The sequence below is a fragment of the Schistocerca piceifrons genome, chromosome 3 (assembly GCF_021461385.2).
Source record: "Schistocerca piceifrons isolate TAMUIC-IGC-003096 chromosome 3, iqSchPice1.1, whole genome shotgun sequence".
NCBI classification, from domain to species: domain Eukaryota; kingdom Metazoa; phylum Arthropoda; class Insecta; order Orthoptera; family Acrididae; genus Schistocerca; species Schistocerca piceifrons.
This window is the reverse complement of record NC_060140.1, coordinates 108,881,086-108,902,564: the sequence shown is the minus strand read 5'-3', so window position 1 is coordinate 108,902,564 and position 21,479 is coordinate 108,881,086. Positions and strand designations below refer to the sequence as shown.

The window sequence follows — 21,479 nt, the reverse complement described above, 5'->3', positions numbered from 1 at the left end:
AAAGAGGAGGGAGAAGGAGAGGTGAAGAGGGAGAGAGTGGGAGAAAGAGAGGGATGAGGAGGGGAGCAATAAGGAGGTAAAAGGAAGTGGAGGAAGAGTAAGGGAGGGTGAAATACAAAGGAAGGAAGAGAAGGAAGGAATGCAGAGGAGAGGAGAGCGATAAAGAAAAGGGTGGGAAGATGAGTGGGGCAGAGAGAGAGAGAGAGAGAGAGAGAGAGAGAGAGAGAGAGAGAGAGAGAGAGAGATAATAGAGAGGGCATTGGTGAAGGATAGAGACAAAGAGAGTAGTCAGAAAGTAGAGAGAGAGAGAGGAAAAGAAAAATAGATTCCAGCTTCCTATTTCAGTGGATTCTTAATAAGAATGCAGGAGCTCCCACAGATATTACTTCCACAACACAAGCTATCAGTAACAATGCTTCTCATTTTGGAACTAGTTTCGAATTATGAACAACAGTCCTCAATAATGCTCTCTTACATAGCCTTATTCTCTCTGTGCATCTGACACTGCCATATCACACATCTCCTCTCGGCGTGACATAATGCAGTCTGTTTAGTTTTGAGTTAGGGATAGCACTATACATTTATTATTTTTTGTTTCATATTTTTTGCAGTTAATTAGGGGCTCATAAATTATATCTCTGCTGATGAGGGATTTTCAAGTGTGACTACAAAAGGTGAAGATTGATCTCTCTTCCTGTGGCAGAAGCAAATCAAGAAGTGCACTCTTATTTTTTAATTGATTGAAGCAATAGACACAAATTTTAATCATATTTGCATTGCCTACATTGGTGAGAATCCAACTATTATTCAGTTTTGTGCATATTAAAGCATAGTAGCAGCAGGCAACAAGCAGAAATTAGGGAGAGAGAGATTATTTTACTGTATACAAAACAACTAATTATAATCATCAATACTGTGCAAAAATATAGTCTCCCAGGAGTGCAGATTAAGTTTCTTATTTATATGATGAGTTCCTATTATTTACTGCTGCTATGGAAAGAATTTGTACCCACATGTAAGAATTCTCTGTAAAATCATGTGCCTTGAAAGTAAAACATACTGGCTGTTTCCAAGGGCAGTGCATTAAATGTTATGTCACAATTTTTAAGTAAGTTTTTTAAATGATAATGGATTTAGTAGATTTGATTTTGATTTTAAGGTCCACTGATTTACTGCATTCTCCTACTGCATTTACCAGCTATTGGAAATTATATGTATAATGCAAGCGATCAGGACTTCATAATCATCACAATTGATTTTGTTGATCCAGTTTCTATTTACCGTAACTTCTAGATATGCGCCTTCAAAAGAAACTTGAAAAAGTGCTTCTTAGTCCTTGCTTGGTTTGTATTCAGTTGTATACATCATTACCTGATTTTACCTTCACTGTTTGGTTTGATACAAAAGGTGTCCTTTTCATCTATGTCAAGTTTTTAGTTTAGTTTTAGTTTCTGATACTGTATCCAATTAAAAGCTTTTTCATAATCTATATAGAACAGAAAAATATATATATATATATATATATATATATATATATATATATATATATATATATATATGGTACAGTTATTAATAAGCACTATGACTATTATACATTTGTACTTCATTTTGTCTACAGTAAAAGTGTGATGTCACTTGTAGCTCTTTCATGTTTCTTACATATACTTCAATATTTAATTTTCAGAAATATTATTACTGTACCCACATCTGCAATAGATGCACTTAAAAATGAGCCACACTCAAAACTAGTATAGCTTAATAAAGTATAATTTTAATATACAGCCTGGTGGAACGACGCCTTTCCTCAAACGGATCAAACCATTGTTGGGGTTAGCAATTCATTTCACATATAATATTAAATATTTTATGAAGGGTTGCAATGTCTCGTTCATCTATAAATTTCATTATCACTGACAGGATTTTGTCTGCAACAGCAGCTTTGTTGTCTTTCAAGTTTCATATGGAATTTTATATCTCCTCTTTAATGATTGATGGGCCAGGTAAACAACAATCATGTTCAGTTCATCCAAAATCATTTCAATATATATTCCCCAAGAACAACATTACATTGAAAATTTTCTGGCACATTAAAACAGTGTGCCAGATATGGACTCAAACCTGTCACCTTGCCACCAATTACACTGTCTTCTCTTCCAATAGATTCCAACAGTGTACCTAAGTTTTTCACATAAGCTAAAAATCATCACTCTGCTTTTTAAGTTTTTCTGTTTACACACACATTTTACCAGTTCACTTTCTTTTATTCTCTGATACTGCTAGTTTTTAATGTTTTCATGTACATTGTTATGTCTGATGTAATTCTGTTTTTATGACCGTTCATAAACAAGACCTCATCCATCATCTGCTCCCGCTTTTTTATTTCTTGGTTTATATAAGAATAATTAGGAAATTGTTCAAAAAAAGTGGGTTAGTACTCTACTGTACACGTTTCCTCCAAAAAACTGTAAATACTGAAAAGAGTAAAATTTATCCATAATTGTAACTATATCCACAGAACCACGTTTTAAGTGGCATGACATGATTTTACAGGGTGAGAAACAAACACAGTATGCAAGAAAAATATTTGTTGGAGGGAAACTTGAAATACATGTTGAAAGCAATTGAAACATTTACTTAGCCCACAGAAGTGTTCACTTTCTAAGCAGATTACGCATGCACACTGTACTTAAGCTTTATTTTTGTGTACTTCAGTATAATGAGTTTAGTGAGATACAGGTAGATCTTCCTTGTTATAATGGCATTCATAGAGAACACTCTTATGAATTTATGTCATTTGCACTACTCACTGCACTTCTTCAAATTATTACCTTACCAAATGCAATTGTAACATATACAATGAACAATGAAATGGAGTACTGTCACAAATGCAAAAAGCACAGACAGGAACTGAAATATTGACATATGTACTTACGCTCACAGTTGGGTACTGTTTCCCATTCAGTATTCTCTACTTGCCACTTTCCATCCACACAAGTAAGGAACAACTGTGTCTGCCCACTGGGAAACTGGTATTCTCGGTAGCAGTTTGCCCTGCATCCACTAAATAAAAAACAGATTTTGTTCATCACATGTACAATACTCCAGAATATTGAGAAATATGCATAAAACCTAATCATGTAAGCACCAAATTGATAAAAAGATCACAGATATTTTGTGTGTTTTATAAAACAATTGAAAATCCAAGATGGAATGTAAAAATATTAGGAAAAGGAAAGTTGCTACTCATCATATAGTGAAGATGCTGAGTCGCAGATAGGCATAACCACAAACAAGCTTTCAGCCAACAAGGCCTTTGTCCAAAACAGATGACAGGCACACACACACAGACACACACTCACGCAAACACAATTCTTGCATAAATGACCACAGAGTCTGGCAGCTGAAGCCACACATGGGAGTGTGTGTCTGTATGTGTGTGTGTGTGTGTGTGTGTGTGTGTGTGTGTGTGTGTGTGTGTGTGTGCATGTGTGTGTCATCAATATTCGACAAATGCCTTGTTGGTTGAAAACTTATTTGCGAGAGTCTTTTTGTTGTGCCTATCTGCAACTCAGCAGTTCCGTTATATGGTGAGTAGCAACTTTCCTTTCCATAATATTGTATGTTTCATTGTATCACATGACACTACTCATTCCATTGTTTGAGTCTGCCTAAACTGAAAAGAAAGCAAAATTAGATAAACAAAAATCCACTCTGCTGCCACCAAAGGGCACAATGCTCTCCAGCTTACAGATGGAAACCCTTTAAAAAATACCTCCAAAGCAAAGGAGCATATTAAGCAGGAGCAATGTGTGGAGCAGGTAAAAAGATTCTTGCTCTCCTAGTCTTATACGAGGGGCGTTTGAAAACTCCGTGCAAAGTCCAAGAGATGGTACCACCGGCGCATATTGAGGTCATGTTTAGTTAGTAGCATCTTTGGAAAGAGTGCACACCAAGTTTCAGCCATATTGGTCTATTTCTTTGTGTTTGGCATTAGTGTGAATCAAGGAAGTCGAGTGATTGTCAAGAAATGGACAAAAAAGAATTTTATGCGGTGATTAAACATTACTTTATCAAAGGCAAAACGCCTCAGGAGACTAAAGAGAAGCTTGATAAAGATTACAGTGACTCTGCACCTTCGATTAGAACAGTTTATAAGTGGTTTCAAAATTTTCGGAGTGGCCATATGGACACAAGTGATGCTGAAGGCTCTGGACATCCTGTGGAGGTTATGACTCCAGAGATCATTGATAAAATCCATGATATGGTGACAGATGACAGAAGAGTTAAGGTGCGTGAGATTGCTAGTGCTGTGGGCATCTTGAATGAATGGGTACATAATATTTTGCATAAACATTTGGACATGAGAAAGCTATCTGCAAGATGGGTTTCGCAATTGCTCATGCTTGACCAAAAACAGAATCGTGTGAAATGTTGGAAGGATGGTTTGCAGCTGTTCATGAAGAATCTGCAGGACTTTAAGCATCGTTTTGTCAAAGTGAATGAAACATGGATACATTGCTATACTCCTGAGACCAAGGAACAATCTGAACAATGTGTTACCAAGGGAGAATCTGCACCAAAAATGCGAAGACCATTCCTTCCTGATTTAGGTTTTCCATGATTTCCCTAAATCACTCCAGGCAAATGCTGGGATGGTTCCTTTGGAAGGGCATGGCTGACTTCCTTCCCCGTCCTTCCCTAATCCGATGAGACCGATGACCTCGCTGTTTGGTCTCCTCCCCCAAACAACCCAACCCAACCATTCCTTCGGCCAGAAAGGTTATTGTGACTGTCTTTTGGGATTCACAAGGGATAATCCTCATTGACTATCTGGAAAAGGCTAAAACTATTACAGGTGCATATTATTCATCATTATTGGACTGTTTGAAAACCAAGCTGCAAGAAAAATGCCGGCGACTGGACACAAAAAAGTCCTTTTCCATCACGACAATGCACCAGCACACACCTCAGCAGTTGTGGTCACAAAATTATTGGAAATAGGATTCCAACACGTTTCACATCCCCCCTATTCTCCAGATTTGGCCCCTTCGGACTACTATTTGTTCTCCAATTTGAAGAAATGGCTGGTGGGACAAAGATTTTATTCGAACAAGGAGGTGACTGCAGCAACTAATAGCTATTTTCCAAACATGGATAATTATTGGATTATTGGATAATTATTGGAAGTAGGATTCCAACTTGTTTCACATCCCCCCTATTCTCCAGACTTGGCTCCTTCGGACTACTATTTGTTCCCCAATTTGAAGAAATGGCTGGCGGGACAAAGATTATATTCAAATGAGAATGTGACTGCAGCAACTAATAGCTATTTTGCAGACTTGGATAATTCCTATTATTTGGAAGGGATCAACAAATTAGAACAGTGTTGGATGAAGTATATAAGTCTAAAATAAAACTATGTCAAAAAATAAAAAAGGTTTACCCCAAACATGTAAGTAGTTTTTATTTTTGCACGGACTTTTCGAACACCCCTCGTACACCCCAATCCTTTCATTATGCCAGGCTGCAAAATGTTTATGTGCCTTACCATCAAATACAAATATCACCACAACTGCATTGCTGCTGTCTACATAGACTCTAACATGGAAATATCCCAATGGATTTAGGTTGTTGAATGAAATTGCCACACGGAAGTATGATACAATAAAACATACAAAATATTTGTGATGTTCTGTCTAAAATTTGAAGCTTTTGCACTTTGCACTTCCTATCAGTTTTTTATCTATAAGAGGCAATCAAAAAGTTTCTGTTTGACAATCATGCAGTCCAGAACAAGTATGCCAGTCAGGCAAAATCGCCATGAGCAATGAGGTAATTATAGCACCAACACACCTGGTTGGAGATACCCATTTGGTAAAACACTTTGTCCTGCTGTGTGAAGAAGTAGTTGCCTGACCGATAGGACTCATCAACCTTTCAAGACAGACTATAGGATGGGTGCTCAAGTGTCTCCCACTTGAGTTGGCATAACTTCTGCATCACAACATTTGCAATATGGGGACATGTGTTATCATGAAGCAGCAGCACCCCTTGCCACATGCAACTTGGCATACCATTCCACAATGGTGGTTTTCAAGAGACATGCCGCCCCACAAACATTCTTGATTCTCCAAGGGATGTCTGCTGGTGTTTGTCCTTCGACAGCCAAGAAAAGAATAACAGCACATTGATCCTGTATTGAAACATTTGGTAATAACATCACTACAGTTCATGTTTCTGCATTTACTGCACAAACGTCAGAAAGACATGAATGCCACAATAATCCTTTGTCTACATATCAGTGCTTGTGTGTGTCAGAGTCGCACTATGTTGCATGTATCCTGCACCAATGTCCTCAAAATGAAACTTTCTGAGTGCCCTATATACACACATCACAAAAGTTTTGCATCACCCCGATTCCCAGAACTCCTAAAGATAGACGTTGAATGTGGATATTGTATCACAGACACAGTCCTTTTGATTGTTCAGAGATGTCACTAAACCCACCCAAAGATGTAAACAACCATGCATCATCAGGGCCTATTAGACGGAGGGGGTCCGACAGCTGATCAGTTCCAGTCATTCCACCAGGAAGGAGGTACACGGCTCGTGTTGTGTGTAGTTCAACCATGCCAAGACGGTCAATACCGCGGTTTGATCGTGTCCGCATTGTTACCTTGTGCCAGGAAGGGCTCTCAACAAGGGCAGTGTCCAGGCGTCTCGGAGGGAACCAAAGCGATGTTGTTCGGACATGGAGGAGATCCTGAAAGACAGGAATTGCCAATGACATGCCCCACTCAGGCCACCCAAGGGCTACTACTGCAGTGGATGATCGCTTTCTAAGGATTATGGCTTGGAAGAACCCTGACAGCAATGCCACCATGTTGAATAATATTTTTTGTGCAGCCACAGTATGTCACATTACAACTCAAACTGTGCTCAATAGGCTGCATGATGTGCAACTTCACTCCCGACGAATCCATCTTTGCAACCACGACACCATGCAGCACGGTACAGAGGGACCCAACAACATGCTGAATGGAGGATAGGCATCATGTTCTCTTCACCGATGAGTGTTGCATATGCCTTCAACCAGATAATTGTCGTAGACACGTTTGGAGGCAACCTGGTCAGGCTGAAAGCCTTAGACACACTGCCCAGTGAGTGCAGCAAGGTGGAGGTTCCATGCTGTTTTGGCTGGCATTATGTGGGGCCAGCGTACGCCAATGATGGTAATGGAAAGCGCCGTAACAGCTGTACGATATTTGAATGCCAACCTCCAATCAATAGCGCAACCATATCGGCAGCATATTGGTGAGGCATTCATCTTCATGGACGAAAATTCCCACCCCCACTGTGCACATCTTGTGAATGACGTCCGTCAGGATAATGACATCGCTCGACTAGAGTTGCCAGCATGTTCTCCAGACATGAACCCTATCGAACATGACTGGGATAGATTGGAAAGGGCTGTTTATGGACGATGTGACCCACCAACAACTCTGAGGGATCTACGCCGAATCGCTGTTGAGGAGTGGGACAATCTGGACCAACAGTGCCTTGATGAACTTATGGATAGTATGCCATGAATACTGGCATGCATCAATGCAAGAGGACGTGCTACTGGGTATTAGAGGTACCAGTGTGTAGAGCATTCTGGACCACCACCGCTGTAGGTCTTGCTGTATGATGGTACAACATGCAATTTGTGATTTTCATGAGCAATAAAAAGGGCAGATATGATGTTTATGTTGATTCTTATACCAATTTTCTGTACAGGTTCTGGAAATCTCCAAACCGAGGTGATGAAAAACTTTTTTGATGTGGATATAATGTATCATTTGTTCTCCAGTGCCATTTGATCAGCATGCTGCATTTTCTCTTAAAAAAATTATTAATTGACTGTCACTAGTAATAAAGGCTGCTTTCAGTAAAAGTGTGTCTGTCTTTCCTAGAAACTTCTTGCCTCTACTGATATGCCCCCAATTTTCAATCATGTGTAAACTTCATAAAACATTTCTTTCCTTTAAAGTTCCCTTATCATCCAAAGAAACAATTTTTTGTTCAAAATGTGCCTTACATAATAATTTTCTTCTTAGTGATTCCACTGTTACTATTTCATTGACCTAGCCTATCTTCACAAGTGTGTGAACACTTTTAGAATGGTGTGTTGGCATTCTTCTTTTAACACAAGATACATAGAAACCGTGTATATTTGTTACAGTATAGCTGTCTACATAAATTGTGTGCAGCACAGTTCCAGACCATGATATCCATCCGTCGATTCATTCATTTTTTATTTTTCTTCTAAATTCCCAATTCTTTTGTACCAACCTCTAAAGCCAAAAGCAGTTAGGATAATTAATCAGAGACACAGCAGAGAGTTGTCATTTACCTGCCAATTCTGCAGCTTAAGCGGGCATTCATGATTTTTGGTGCCCCTACACAGTCTGAAAAAAAAGAGATAAGATATGTCAAAAATGGTCATAAATATGACACTTTACAGAATATCTTGACAGCAGCTGAAGACCATAAAATTTCTTTTTCAAAGGCACTTTAACAATACTGAACATAAAAAGAAACAGTTATATTGTAATCAGCTTTACTGTTCTCTATGAACACACACACACACACACACACACACACACACACACACACACACAGTATAGCACATTTGACACAGAAGTGAAGCACACCAATTATTAAAATCAGAAAAAAAGTGAAGATGACAGAAACACAATAACAAAACTTGAACCATCTTTAAAAATTTCAGAAAATTTATGTAGGAAATAAGACACACACATTAAATTTCTACATGTGAAGGATATGGGAAGGCATTCTAAACCAAAGATCAATTGAGAGAAGGAGGTAAAATTCAGACACGACAATTGTCTTTAACAGTTGGGCTTACATTCCCGAGTTGCAAGCACTTTGTAGATCAAAGATGAGAGCTGCAGAGATGGTGGTGGGGGGGATGGGAGGAGGGAGCTGGGGGGAGAGAGTCCTGTCGTCCAGCTGAAAAGTGACAATTTTAAAATGAAAGGTAACAGTAAGAGTTAACATGAACTAGAGGGTGGAAATAACAGCCTTTATGAAAAGAAAGAAAATGTATGTTAAATGACAAACATTAGCCACACAAAAGAAATACAAATAAGAGAGTAATTAAAAGTAGTAAAGGAAGAAGGCTCGGAACAGAATCTCTGAAGAAGACAGGGAGGTGAAATGTGTCATTTGTTAAGACCACTGTGAAGGAATAATAAAGTATGTAATGAAGGATCTAAAACCATCCCTAAGGTTTTCAAGCTCAGAACAGAGGAATCGTATGCTCTACTACAAATAAAAGGTAATGTTTTGCAATGCAAGTATCAGATGTGTCAGAATCATAAGGGTACAAAGAAAATGGTCATTGCACTTGATAAGGTAATTGCAATAGATTCACTTCCTTTAAGTGTGAAAAATGTAGTACAACAAAGTGTAAATGTGAAACAGTGATGTAAGGATTCAACAGCCTTTTTCTACCAAAACCTCCACAGATGACATTTTCAACACAACCCAGCGTGGCTAATCCCAGGTAACATAAAAACAGGTATTATAACAATTTGACTGGTATTTTCAGGTGGCAGCATTGAGTTCCTGATGAGCAGACTGACCATCCTTTATAGTATTCCAAAACTTATAACCAGATCTCATTTAATGAAATGCCATATGACGGTAGCCACATAGTAACATCATCACATCGTAACATCACACTCAGTAGCTACTTTTATTTTATGAAAGAAGTAGGCTGTACACTGCCTCAAGTTTCATCCACTCCCTTTCTCCACAATAAATAAATGACCCACACACAGTCATTAATACCCTTCACATATTCATCACATCCATCTATACTGGACAACTACATTTAAGACATAACTTTCAGACACTGTGAAAAAAAGGTAGAGAGAAACACAACTAGAGTAAACCTTTCCAGTGACAGAATTGAGCCACCACTTATCAGTGAAGCTCTGATTGCTCCATTTTTTGCACTTTGCATGGGAGGGTTAGGAAAGGAAGCATGAGTTGAGGAAGGGGTAGCTGGGTAGTTTGAGGCAGGTCTTTCGAAAGATGACTCAGCACCTCCCCACTTTGCTAAGTAAAATAAAGAAAACAAAACCAATCACCTACAACTGCCTATTGCATGATACATAGAAACACACAGAAGATGAAATATTCACACTAGCTTTCAAGCTCTTGCTCATTCTCTAGCAAAAGTATAAACATTCACAAACACAAACTACATACAAACACACACAAGCGCACGTGCACACACACACACACACACACACACACACACACACACACACACACACACACACACACAAAGGGGCATGTACATCTGCAGCTACAGCAAGACTGACTATTGGTTATCTGTGAATGAGACAAAGGGAGGAGGTGGACAAGGGGGAAGTGGGGGATGGGGGAGGAGGGAGGGAGGGGGAGAGGGAGAGAGAGAGAGAGAGAGAGAGAGAGAGAGAGAATGCCAACATGGGGAGGGGCAGGGGGATTGAGTGGTAGGAGAAGGCACAGTGTATAATCTCAACAGGGAAGGAGTGGTGTGGACAGAAGAAGGAAGGAAAAAGGCCAGGTGAGGCAGGGAAACAGGTTAGTGGAGGCTTAGACCAGAAGGACTGTGAGACAGCAGGATGTACTGGAAAGAGGATCCCATCTGCGTATTCAGATGCTGGGCACTTACCAGAGTAAAAATATCAATTTCTCAGCATTTGTAGACTTAGAGAAAGCTTTTGACAATGTTGACTGGAATACTCTATTTCAAATTCTGAAGGTGGCAGGGGTAAAATACAGGGAGCGAAAAGCTATTTACAATTTGTACAGAAACCAGATGGCAGTTATAAGAGTCGAGGGACATCAAAGGGAAGCAGTGGTTGGGAAGGGAGTGAGACAAGGTTGTAGCCTCTCCCCGATGTTATTCAATCTGTACATTGAGCAAGCAGTGAAGGAAACAAAAGAAAAATTCGGAGTAGGTATTAAAATCCATGGAGAATAAATAAAAACTTTGAGGTTCACACGATGACATTGTAATTCTGCCAGAGACAGCAAAGGACCTGGAAGAGCAGTTGTACGGAATGGACAGTGTCTTGGAAGGAGGATATAAGATGAACATCAACAAAAGCAAAATGAGGATAATGGAATGTAGTCGAATTAAGTTGGGTGATGCTGAGGGAATTAGATTAGGGAATGAGACACTTAAAGTAGTAAAGGAGTTTTGCTATTTGGGGAGCAAAATAACTGATGATGGTCGGAGTAGAGAGGATATAAAATGTAGACTGGCAATGGCAAGGAAAGCATTTCTGAAGAAGAGAAATTTGTTAACATCGAGTATAGATTTAAGTGTCAGGAAGTCGTTTCTGAAAGTATTTGTATGGAGTGTATGGAAGTGAAACATGGATGATAAATAGTTTGGACAAGAAGAGAATAGAAGCTTTCAAAATGTGGTGCTACAGAAGAATGCTGAAGTTTAGATGGGTAGATCACATAACTAATGAGGAAGTATTGAATAGGATTGGGGAGAAGAGAAGTTTGTGGCACAACTTGACTAGAAGAAGGGATCGGTTGGTAGGACATGTTCTGAGGCATCATGGGATCACCAATTTAGTATTGGAGGGCAGTGTGGAGGGTAAAAATCGTAGAGGGAGACCAAAAGATGAATACACTAAGCAGATTCAGAAGGATGTAGGTTGCAGTAGGTACTGGGAGAAGAAGAAGCTTGCACAGGATGGAGTAGCATGGAGAGCTACATCAAACCAGTCTCAGGACTGAAGACAACAACAACAACAACAATTGTTAAAAATTAGTCTGTTTTTGTGTAACTGCTTTGTGCATAAACAAAACTATTTCCATAACATGTTTAAATCCGTATAATCATGATACATGTAATACAATTGTAAAATACAAGCAAAGAAAATTGTAACTACTGTTTCTCCTAATTTTATTGCCCACACAGAACATGTGATTCCCATGAACACCCAAAACGTGAGCAAGGGGTGTACTTGCTCCCCCTGGAGCTTGGAGTAGAGCATTTTATTTAAAAAATGGAAAATACTGGATGTAACAACAACAATATGGAAAGGATGGATTATTACTCTCCACATGGAGGAGGCACTGTCACAGATGGACACAATGAAAAAAGACTGCTAAAATATTTGAGATTAGGTACAAAGTTCTTCTCTCAGAGCAGAAAATACACACATATTCACACAAGCACAACCAGCACACACATGGCCAGTGTCTAAGGCTCAACTGAAACAGTGCTTGATGTGCCCAGCAATCTAGTGGGGTGTGTGGTAGGTGTAAGGAGGCATGGGATGCAGAGGAAAAGAGATAGTATAGTGGGGTTATGGGAGGAAGCTGGCGCTGCCTGCAGGATAACCAACAATCCTCTTGCATATAAAAAGTTTTTTTTGTTACCTGTTAAAAGTAACTCTTAGGCTATGATATGTCTCGAAACTGACATACAAGAATTGGCAATTTTAGAGTTTTTTATCCCCCCTGTCAACAGAAAAATATCTGTGAATGCCCATGGCAGTTACTACCTACATCTAAGTCTACACCTACCGCCAATATACATACTCTGAAAGTCACTGTACAGTGTGTGGTGTAGTGTACACTGTATCACTACTAGTCATTTCCTTTCCTGTTCCATTCACAAATAGAGCAAGGAAAAGAGACTGTCCATATGCCACCATATACCCCTAATTTCTCCTATCTTATTTTTGTGTTTCTTACACAAAATGCACGTTGGCAGCAGCAGAATCATTCCGCAGTCTGCTTCAAATGCCGGTTCTCTAAGTTTTCTCAATAATGTTCCTTGAGAAGAATGTCGTCTCCATCTAGGGATTCCCATTTGAGTTCCCGACACACTTCAGTAGTACCTGTGTGTCGATTGAACCTATTAGTAACAAATCTGAATTGCTTCAATGTCATCCTTTAATCCAAGCACTCGAGCAGTACTTGAGAGTGGATCACACTAGCGCTTGGTATGTGGTCTCCTTTACAGATGAACCAGACTTCCCTAAAATTCTCCCTGTACACTGAAGTCAACTATTCACCTTTCCCAGCTCAATCCTCACATGCTTGTTCCATTTCATATCACTTTGTAATGTTATGTACAGATATTTAAACAATGTGGCTGTGTCAATAGTGAGACTACTAATGCTGTATCTGAATATTATGGGTTTGTTTTTCCTACTCATTCACATTAACTCACATTTCTCTACATTTAGAGCTAACTACGATTCATCACATCAACTAGAAATTTTGTCTAAGTCATTTTATATCTTCCTACGGCCACTCAACTTTGACATCTTCTCATGCACCACGGCATCATCAGCAAACAACCACACATTGCTGCTCAGACCATTTATATATATAGCATATAATAGAAGTCCTATTACACTTCCCTGATGAACACTCACCGTCATGGACAACATATAGGATTCTATTACTTGAGAAGCTTTCAAGCCACTCACATATCTGGGAATCTGCTACATATACTTGTACTTTCATTAAAACTCTGCTGTGGGGCACTGTGCCAAATGCTTTTTGGAAATCTAGAATTATTGAATATGCCTGTTGCCCTTCATCCACAGTTGGCAGTATATCACATGAGAAAAGAGAAAGCTGAGTTTCACATGAACAATGGTTTCTAAAACTGTGCTGATTCGTGAGCATAAGTTTTTAAGTCTCTAGGATATTTTATTACATTCTGACTCAGAATATGTTCAAGAACTCTGCAGCAAACTGATGTTAAGAATATTGGTCCAAATGGGGCATATGCCATAGAGTACTCTTTGTAAACTGAAATGGAATTCCATCTGGACCTGGCAATTTATATATTTCCAACTCTTTCAGTTGTTTCTCTACGCTAAAAATGCTTATTACTACATTGTCTATAGAGGACTGTCTGCAATGGTCAAAAGGACAGTATGTTTGTATGATTGACCTGCATGAATAATTTATTAAACACAAAATTTAAAACTTCAGCTTTCCTTTTGCTATCTTCTATTGCCACACCAATGCTTAGTGATTTTACAATAGACCAGAATTTTCTCGGGTTCTCAGCCAGATCTTTTGCTAAGTTATGACAGTGGTAGTTGTTGTATGCTTCATGCATGGATCTTTTCACAGAGACACATATCTCTACTAATCTATGCACTCCTGAACTAAGAGTGCAACCGACTTTTCTTCCTCAGCCTTATGCAAGTTTTGTTGTTCAACCATGATGGGTCTTTTCCACTGACACATACTTGTCCAGATCATGATTTACAGTCTGTTTAAACTTTGTCCATAATTCCTCTATGACCATCATATAATTCCTCCATGTACATCATTCTGTAACAAATTGATATCAGTTCATTGTCTATGTGAGATTCTAACAACTTTTTATCTGCTCTTCCTAGCAAAAACACTCTCCTAGCCTTTTTGTCAGATTTATTAACTTTAGTAGCCGCAGTTGCTATGATGACATCATGATCACTAATCCCTATCACTATACTGATGTAACTGATAATGTCCAGCCTGTTTGTAGCTCCAGTGTCAAAGATATTTCCATTGCATGTAGGCTTCAGAACTAGCTGCTCAAAGACAGTTTCAGAAAATGTGTTCAAAAGTACTTCACAAGAACTGTCTGTCCGTACACCCTGCAATGAATCCATAGAGAGCCCATTCGCTACTCGATAAGTTGCCTCCAAGTAGTATTGCATGATCTGGGTATTTACATGCTACTGACTGTAGACTTTCTTTGAATAACTCTAGAACTGTCACAGCGGAATCAGTGGCCTGTGTAAACATCCAACAATTCACTTGGTTTCACCTACACCTGTTATATGTGACCAGATAACTTTACTGTCACACTCAGTTTCTATCTCAAGGGAGATAATACTTTTTTCAACTGCAATGAGTAATCCCCTCATAGGGCATCTAATCTGTCTTTCTGATATACGTTTTATGACTCGCTAAATACCTCAGAGCTTTCTACTTTGGGTTTCAGCCAGCTCCTGGTCTCAAGAATATCTTCAGGATGAGAACTTTCCTGAAATGCAGTAAATTTTGGAACTTTCTTACAAATACGTTGAGAATTTGCTAATAGAATTTTGACAGTTGCATTGTCTTTAGTCTGAATGCAGTCTGACTTTGTTATCTGCATATTGAATGGTGAGTGTTCATCAGAGTATCTCAAACAACTGCCAAGCCTAAAACAACTCTTTATGAAGACTCATGGATACACGGCTAACATGAGTGTCGGAATCAACAGAAACTGAAATACGTGACCCTAATTGAATATTTTTTGTCATCACCAATTTCAGCTATCAGATAACACAGAGTCTAGGATGTCAACAAACAAGATTATTTTAAACTCAACTCCACACAACATTTCACTGGTCATTAATTCTAAAACTCACTTTTAGTTTTGTAGACATAAGAACCCTAAATACAATGTTATGGATCAATAGTTGTGAAATTAAATTTTTGAAAAATGTGATGCCATTGCTATCAATTTACTGTGACTGGCTACCTTCTACCCTCCCAATGACTTGGAATGCCATAGACTTCTGTGAACTGCTAAGATACTGAATCACCTTCATTTATATTAAAGTTATTATCATTACAAAATGTTGACCACTCTTGTATTTTCAGAAATCCTTATATTAAACATCTCATTGCATCATCTCTAAGTAGTTTCACTGATAAGTACAAATTCCCACTAAATTAAGTCTTTCGAATAGTCTCAGTATTGCACCACAAACATTCTGTGCTACGAGAAACAATAAAGGGGTACTGTAACACTGCAGCTTACCTCCACTAACAAATTTTCCACCTGTTTTAACTGCAGTTTCGACAGGTACATCACCTCGAGTAGCAGTTTTTCTTCCTGAACCAAAAGAAGAAGAACTTCCTCCATCTGAACGGAAGGATGAATAGTGACGAAATGAGGCATCTGTTCCACGATTGAACTGCCGTTTTTGTATCCTATGTGGTTTCACAGCTTCAGGCCTGAAACAAAACAGAATGAACACATTTTTTAAAAAATCTACATTTGGATTTATACAAGGTAAACTGATCTACAGGGCAAGCATTATGGAGAGATTATGGAATGGAGAAAGGACATAAAAGAGCTTGTATCTACTGTCTATTATCTATTAATTTCCTATTCACTTTCTCAGCTTTGCTCCTGCATATGGCAGGGCCTGAAAATTATAGATACCACCAATCTGGCTTTAAAGCACTGGCTGGATGTCCTTTCTTCCACCAGAGAGACCAGTAGGACTGAAACATTGTGTATGCCAGCTGTTTGTAAATCACATAATCTTTGCCCTGTGTGTATTTATGCTTCAAACAAAATGTTTTTCCACTGGACTTTTATGGATGACATTGACAAACTATAAAAAATCTGTGGACAACACTGAATACTCAAGAACTGATTAACAACATTAAACACAAAATGAGTAGGCAGGACAAATCAAATTTAAAAGCAAGGCATGTGTTTCTCCCCAATACTCTGCACAAAATCTGTATATAAGAACAAAAATTTAGTAAATATATCATGCTCTGTGCACCATCACCACATAAATTGTGGTTTGCCCTCTCAAATTCAAACTTGGTAATCTCACCTTAAATGTGGCATACACCAGAAGCACTGACACTGATGGGTCCTTCCCTCAGAGAAGGAATTGACATCCAATAGTACAATGCCATATCTGGAGGCATGTTAGAACCACTTAAATTGCCTCTGTGGCTGGAAGGAGCTATAGCATGGTTGGCTATAATTTTAGCCAAGTTTAGCTAGTTACCCCTCTCTACCAACGTCTTATCCTCCCGCTGATGCACAATGCTCTGTCTCAACAAGAATACTACACAAAGATTAATGACATAATGTGTAACCATACATATTTTGTATGCCTCATAGCCTGCTGTATCTTGCTTAAATAGTGACCCCTTGATCCCACAGCCAATGGTACTCAGCAGAGTATCATCTCCTTTTTGTATGTTTTAAATGAAGGAGAGTCTTCCGGAAGAACTGCAGTCATTTGTTTATTGGTGACATGCATTGGCTGGCTTGCAGTGCACTCAGGCAGTTGTAGCAGATAAGGTATTACATAGTCTGACTATGTCTCATCTGTGTCATTCTTGAAGTTTTCCCGGCATACCTGAAGATGGCTGGACAGTTGCCAGCCGAAATATTGTGACAAGAAGACAACATATCCAGCTGCAATCCAGAAACCTCATCGAATATGTCTCATCTGTTCAAGGTAACTCAAGACGACGTATATCTTAAGAGTCACAGACAGTGAACTGATTCAGTACTCATTTTAGGACCAAATGAAACTATATGGTTCCAGAGACCTTTCCAAATCTCAAACATTTATGATATGTGGTATATACGCAGACTGAAATTATGAACGAAAATTTGAACCAGGACTGGGATTCGAACCTGGGTCTGCTGCTCACAGGGCAGATGTGCTAACCACTATGCCACTACCCTAGCATGCCTCCTTCTTCAGTTCAAATTCTCATTCATACAGTCATACCTCAACCCACTGGTATTCCCCCTAAATTTGAACAGCATTGTAGAGGCTCTCCAGCTGTATTGGAACAGCACCACAGCATCAGACGAAATGGGGGAGTCTGCCTGAAACCCAGGCATAGATGCTTTAATTAAATGAATCATTTGATACTTTAATCAATCATTTGGTTAAAGCATCTACTCTTGGGTTTCAGGCAGAACTCCCCATTTTGTTCAATGCTCGTGTGCTATTCCAATACAGCTGCAGAGCCCCTACAGTGCTGTTTAAGTTTACGGGGAATACCAGTGGACTGAGGTGTGAATGGGAATTTGGATTGAGGAGTGAGGCATGCTGCGTACTCCATGCAGTTTTGCAAAGCCACTGTGCCACACAGTATAGAGGTTAGCACATCTGCCTTGTGAACAGGAGACCTGGGTTTGAATCCTGGCCTTGGTACAAATTTTCATTCGTCACTTCAGTCTGCATAGGCACATCATGATGTTGAGTAGTCCGATAAACAACTGCACTGCTGTTACAGGATTCAATAAAATAATTCTGAAAACAGATCCTGGAGCCTTGTGTTCCATGTAATCGAGTAAATTTCTAAGAGTAAATCTATGTCTGGCAGCCAGTTGCAACCTGTGGGTAAGGACTGACATTTTTATGACACCAAGTGTCATTAAACTGCCCTGATTTCCTTTCTAGTGGATAGGTGATTGAAAAAGGTCAAGCTACAGTGCAAAAACTGTGAATGGTGCTGGTACAATATACATCTGCAGTCACTTTCAATGCCCTCATGCTGGATACTGTCATGATATTTAGGTATATTGCTCTCGCTCATATGTATACAGGGCATTTATAGTTTCACAATTGCGTGAAATATTTATATAAGTGGAGCAACTGTGCCAATGTGCTCCCAACACCTACAGTTGAAGCATTCCTAATCTTTGGCCTTTAAACCCTTTAGGTGATGCAGCCATGCAAGCTTCTCATCAAACATGAAACCCAATACTCTCACATTTAAGTTGAAATTTGGAGCAATGTCTCATATCTGATATTTAAAGTAAAGATGGATCAAAAAGCCTGTTTGGCAGGGAACATAAACTGAACAGGACTTGCCAGGGATATTGAATGTATGAGGGCATGCTGAAAAGTAATGCATCCAAATTTTTTATGTGAAAACTCTTGAAGTTTTCTAAATAAAACAAATGTTTCTAAAAACATCCCCCAGGCTGTGGCTAAGCCATATCTCCGCAATATCCTTTCTTCCAGAAGTGCTAGTTCTGCTAGGTTCGCAGGAGAGCTTCTGTGAAGTTTGGAAGGTAGGAGACAAGGTACTGGTGGTATTAAAGCTGTGAGGGCAGGACGTGAGTCATGCTTGGGTAGTTCAGTTGGTAGAGCACTTGCCTGCGAAAGGCAAAGGTCCCGAGTTCGAGTCTCAGTCTGGCACACTGTTTTAATCTGCCAGGAAGTTTCAAAACAAATGTTATTAACATTCTACATCTTTATTCTTCATGTCTGCATATTTATTTTTCAACACCGTCACCCTGGCAATGAACACATTTCTCCCAACAAGAGATCAGTTTGTTGATATTCTCACTGTAGAATGTTTGATTTTGTCGACAGAGCCACAACCTCACCTCTGATTGCACCACTTTATCACTATCACAGTGAAGTCCTCGAAGGTTTTTTTTAAGTTTTGGGAACAGATGAAAATCAGATGAAGCCAAGTCAGGGCTTTAAGAAGAATGATGAATGACTGTGACTCCAAGGTGTCGGACTGTTGCAGATGTCACAGCACTCGAGTGTGGCCTAACATTGTCATGCTGAAGGAGACAGTGTTCCACATGTGAACAAACTCCTCAAATTCAAAACTTGATCACAGCATGCTGTTTTTCATGTACTGACATAATTGCTTACACACTGCCATGTTACACGTCACAATTCAGAGCCCTGTTGTGGCAGAGGGCTGTAAACTTGTAAACATGAAGAATAAATTTCAGAATGTTAATACAGTTTGTTTTATTTAAAAGTGTTTTAAGGGTTTTCACATTAAAAATTCAGAGGGATTACTTTTGAGCATGCCCTCGTATACAAACAACGACAGCATGAATGGTGACAGGTTCATTTGACCCATGGGAGAGTGTCACGAAAATGATGAAACACTTGAACTGGCAGATGCTTGAAGATAGACGTCAACTATCCCACAAATGCCTACTTAGCCCTAAAACATTTCAAGAACCAGTGGGGAATCTAGAAATGTAATACAGCACATATAGGGAGCATGATGGCCATTGTTAAACTAACGACAGCAGCATACACAGAGGCATTTAACCAGTTATTCTTCCTGTGCTTCATGTGTGAAGGGAACGAGAAGAAACCCTAAATGTGGTACAAAATGAAGAACCCTTTGCCACGCAGTTCACAGAGGTTTGCAGAGTGTGGATGTACTGTGCAAGTCCACAATTAAAATGCACATATTTAAAATCAGTGGTTTTTGTCCGCTCCTCCAAAAGCCTTCTGTTAGCACGAGCTGATGTATATGAAGAGAAGATGATATCCCCAGAAGTTCTATTTATGGAAGAGTCCAAGGATATGACATTTTCAAAGAGTATCATAGGTTTTCAAAGCATAAAAAATGAAACACTTTGTCAACATAGGAAAGCATACTTTAAATTGCTCATTGCTCCAATAAAACAAGGTCCCAAGCTTTAATTCCATTGAAATCTACTGTCCTTTTAACCTAGTTCATAAGACAGAGAACCTGTTACATCTGACATGATCTATTAATTGTGCTTTATGTTACAGTGTATAGCACAAGTGGCAGGCAAATATTGATCATAAAACTGATGGTGGAGTTTTTGTATTGCCACCTAAATCAGAGTTAGATTTTTGAGTGGGAAGCGAGACAATCTGAGTCCACAAACCAGGTAATTGAGAAGCTAACTATATTTTAATACTTTAGATGGGTGCCAGTGGACCACACACTCCAATGTCTTCCCCACGCAGCTAGTAAGAGCAACATTATAATAACATGTGGCAATGCACTGCCCATCCCTACTTTTGGATTAAGGCTGTCTAAGAGTGTAACCTTCACAGAGCAGCAAAGTCTGCAGTTAGGCATCTTTCATTATAAACAGCTAGAATGACTTCTTTTACCCCATTTTCTTGATAGCATGCTGAAATGGATTTGGTGATATTCAGGAACAGTTTTGGGATCCTCATATAGAGACAATAGAGAGATAAAGGATGATTATATTATAAAGGATAATTATATCATAAAGGATTGTATTACAAAGGATGATTACATTATAAAGGAAAAGTGTAGTATTTATAATTTTGTTGTTGTACCAAGATGTGACAGAAGAACCAATTAACATTATAATAATATTTATCAGCCCAAACTGTCATTTTCCAGCAATATCCAGTGGCAGCAGATAGTCAGACACTCCTCTTCTGTGGCAGAGACTGATAGAAACTTCACGTCATTCTATGGTTAATGCCTTTGGGAATTATTTGTAGACATTTCACCTGGAGTACAGCAGCCATTGTCAACCTGTATAATCCTCTTAATATCTTCCCGTATTTTTAGAAATAACTTATTGAGTCCAAATACTACACTACACAATACCTGCCACCTTAACAGCCTAAATGGTAGCAGGCTCCGCCAGAAACCACCAAATTCTACATAGGCAGCATGCAGCAGCAACAGTGGTGTTGCAATTGAGGGAACTAGATTGCATCTGAGGGTCATGTTGGTATATTCCTCCACCTAGAGTGATCTAAGTTGTACCTCAGCGCATAGCAGACAGTTGCAGTTGCAGCTCAGCTCTTTGCTCAGCTCAAGGCCATGCACACCAGCTACCTCTGGCAGCCCACTTGTTGGAGTGTCCCTGCCCAGAATACATCCCACAGTAC

The 21,479-nt window shown here is 39.2% G+C and overlaps 1 protein-coding gene across 1 annotated transcript in view; it reads right to left on the bottom strand.

The window, feature by feature from the left end:
• LOC124789901 (hemocytin-like) overlaps nucleotides 1-21,479 on the bottom strand; it is a 543,737-nt gene that overhangs the window by 484,661 nt on the left and 37,597 nt on the right. The window contains exons 2-4 of the mRNA XM_047257418.1: nucleotides 15,854-16,050; nucleotides 8,396-8,450; nucleotides 2,933-3,060 (exon numbers count right to left, since the gene is read on the bottom strand). Of these exons, the coding sequence (XP_047113374.1) occupies nucleotides 2,933-3,060; nucleotides 8,396-8,450; nucleotides 15,854-16,050 (380 nt within the window). The remainder of the gene's footprint in view (nucleotides 1-2,932; nucleotides 3,061-8,395; nucleotides 8,451-15,853; nucleotides 16,051-21,479) is intronic.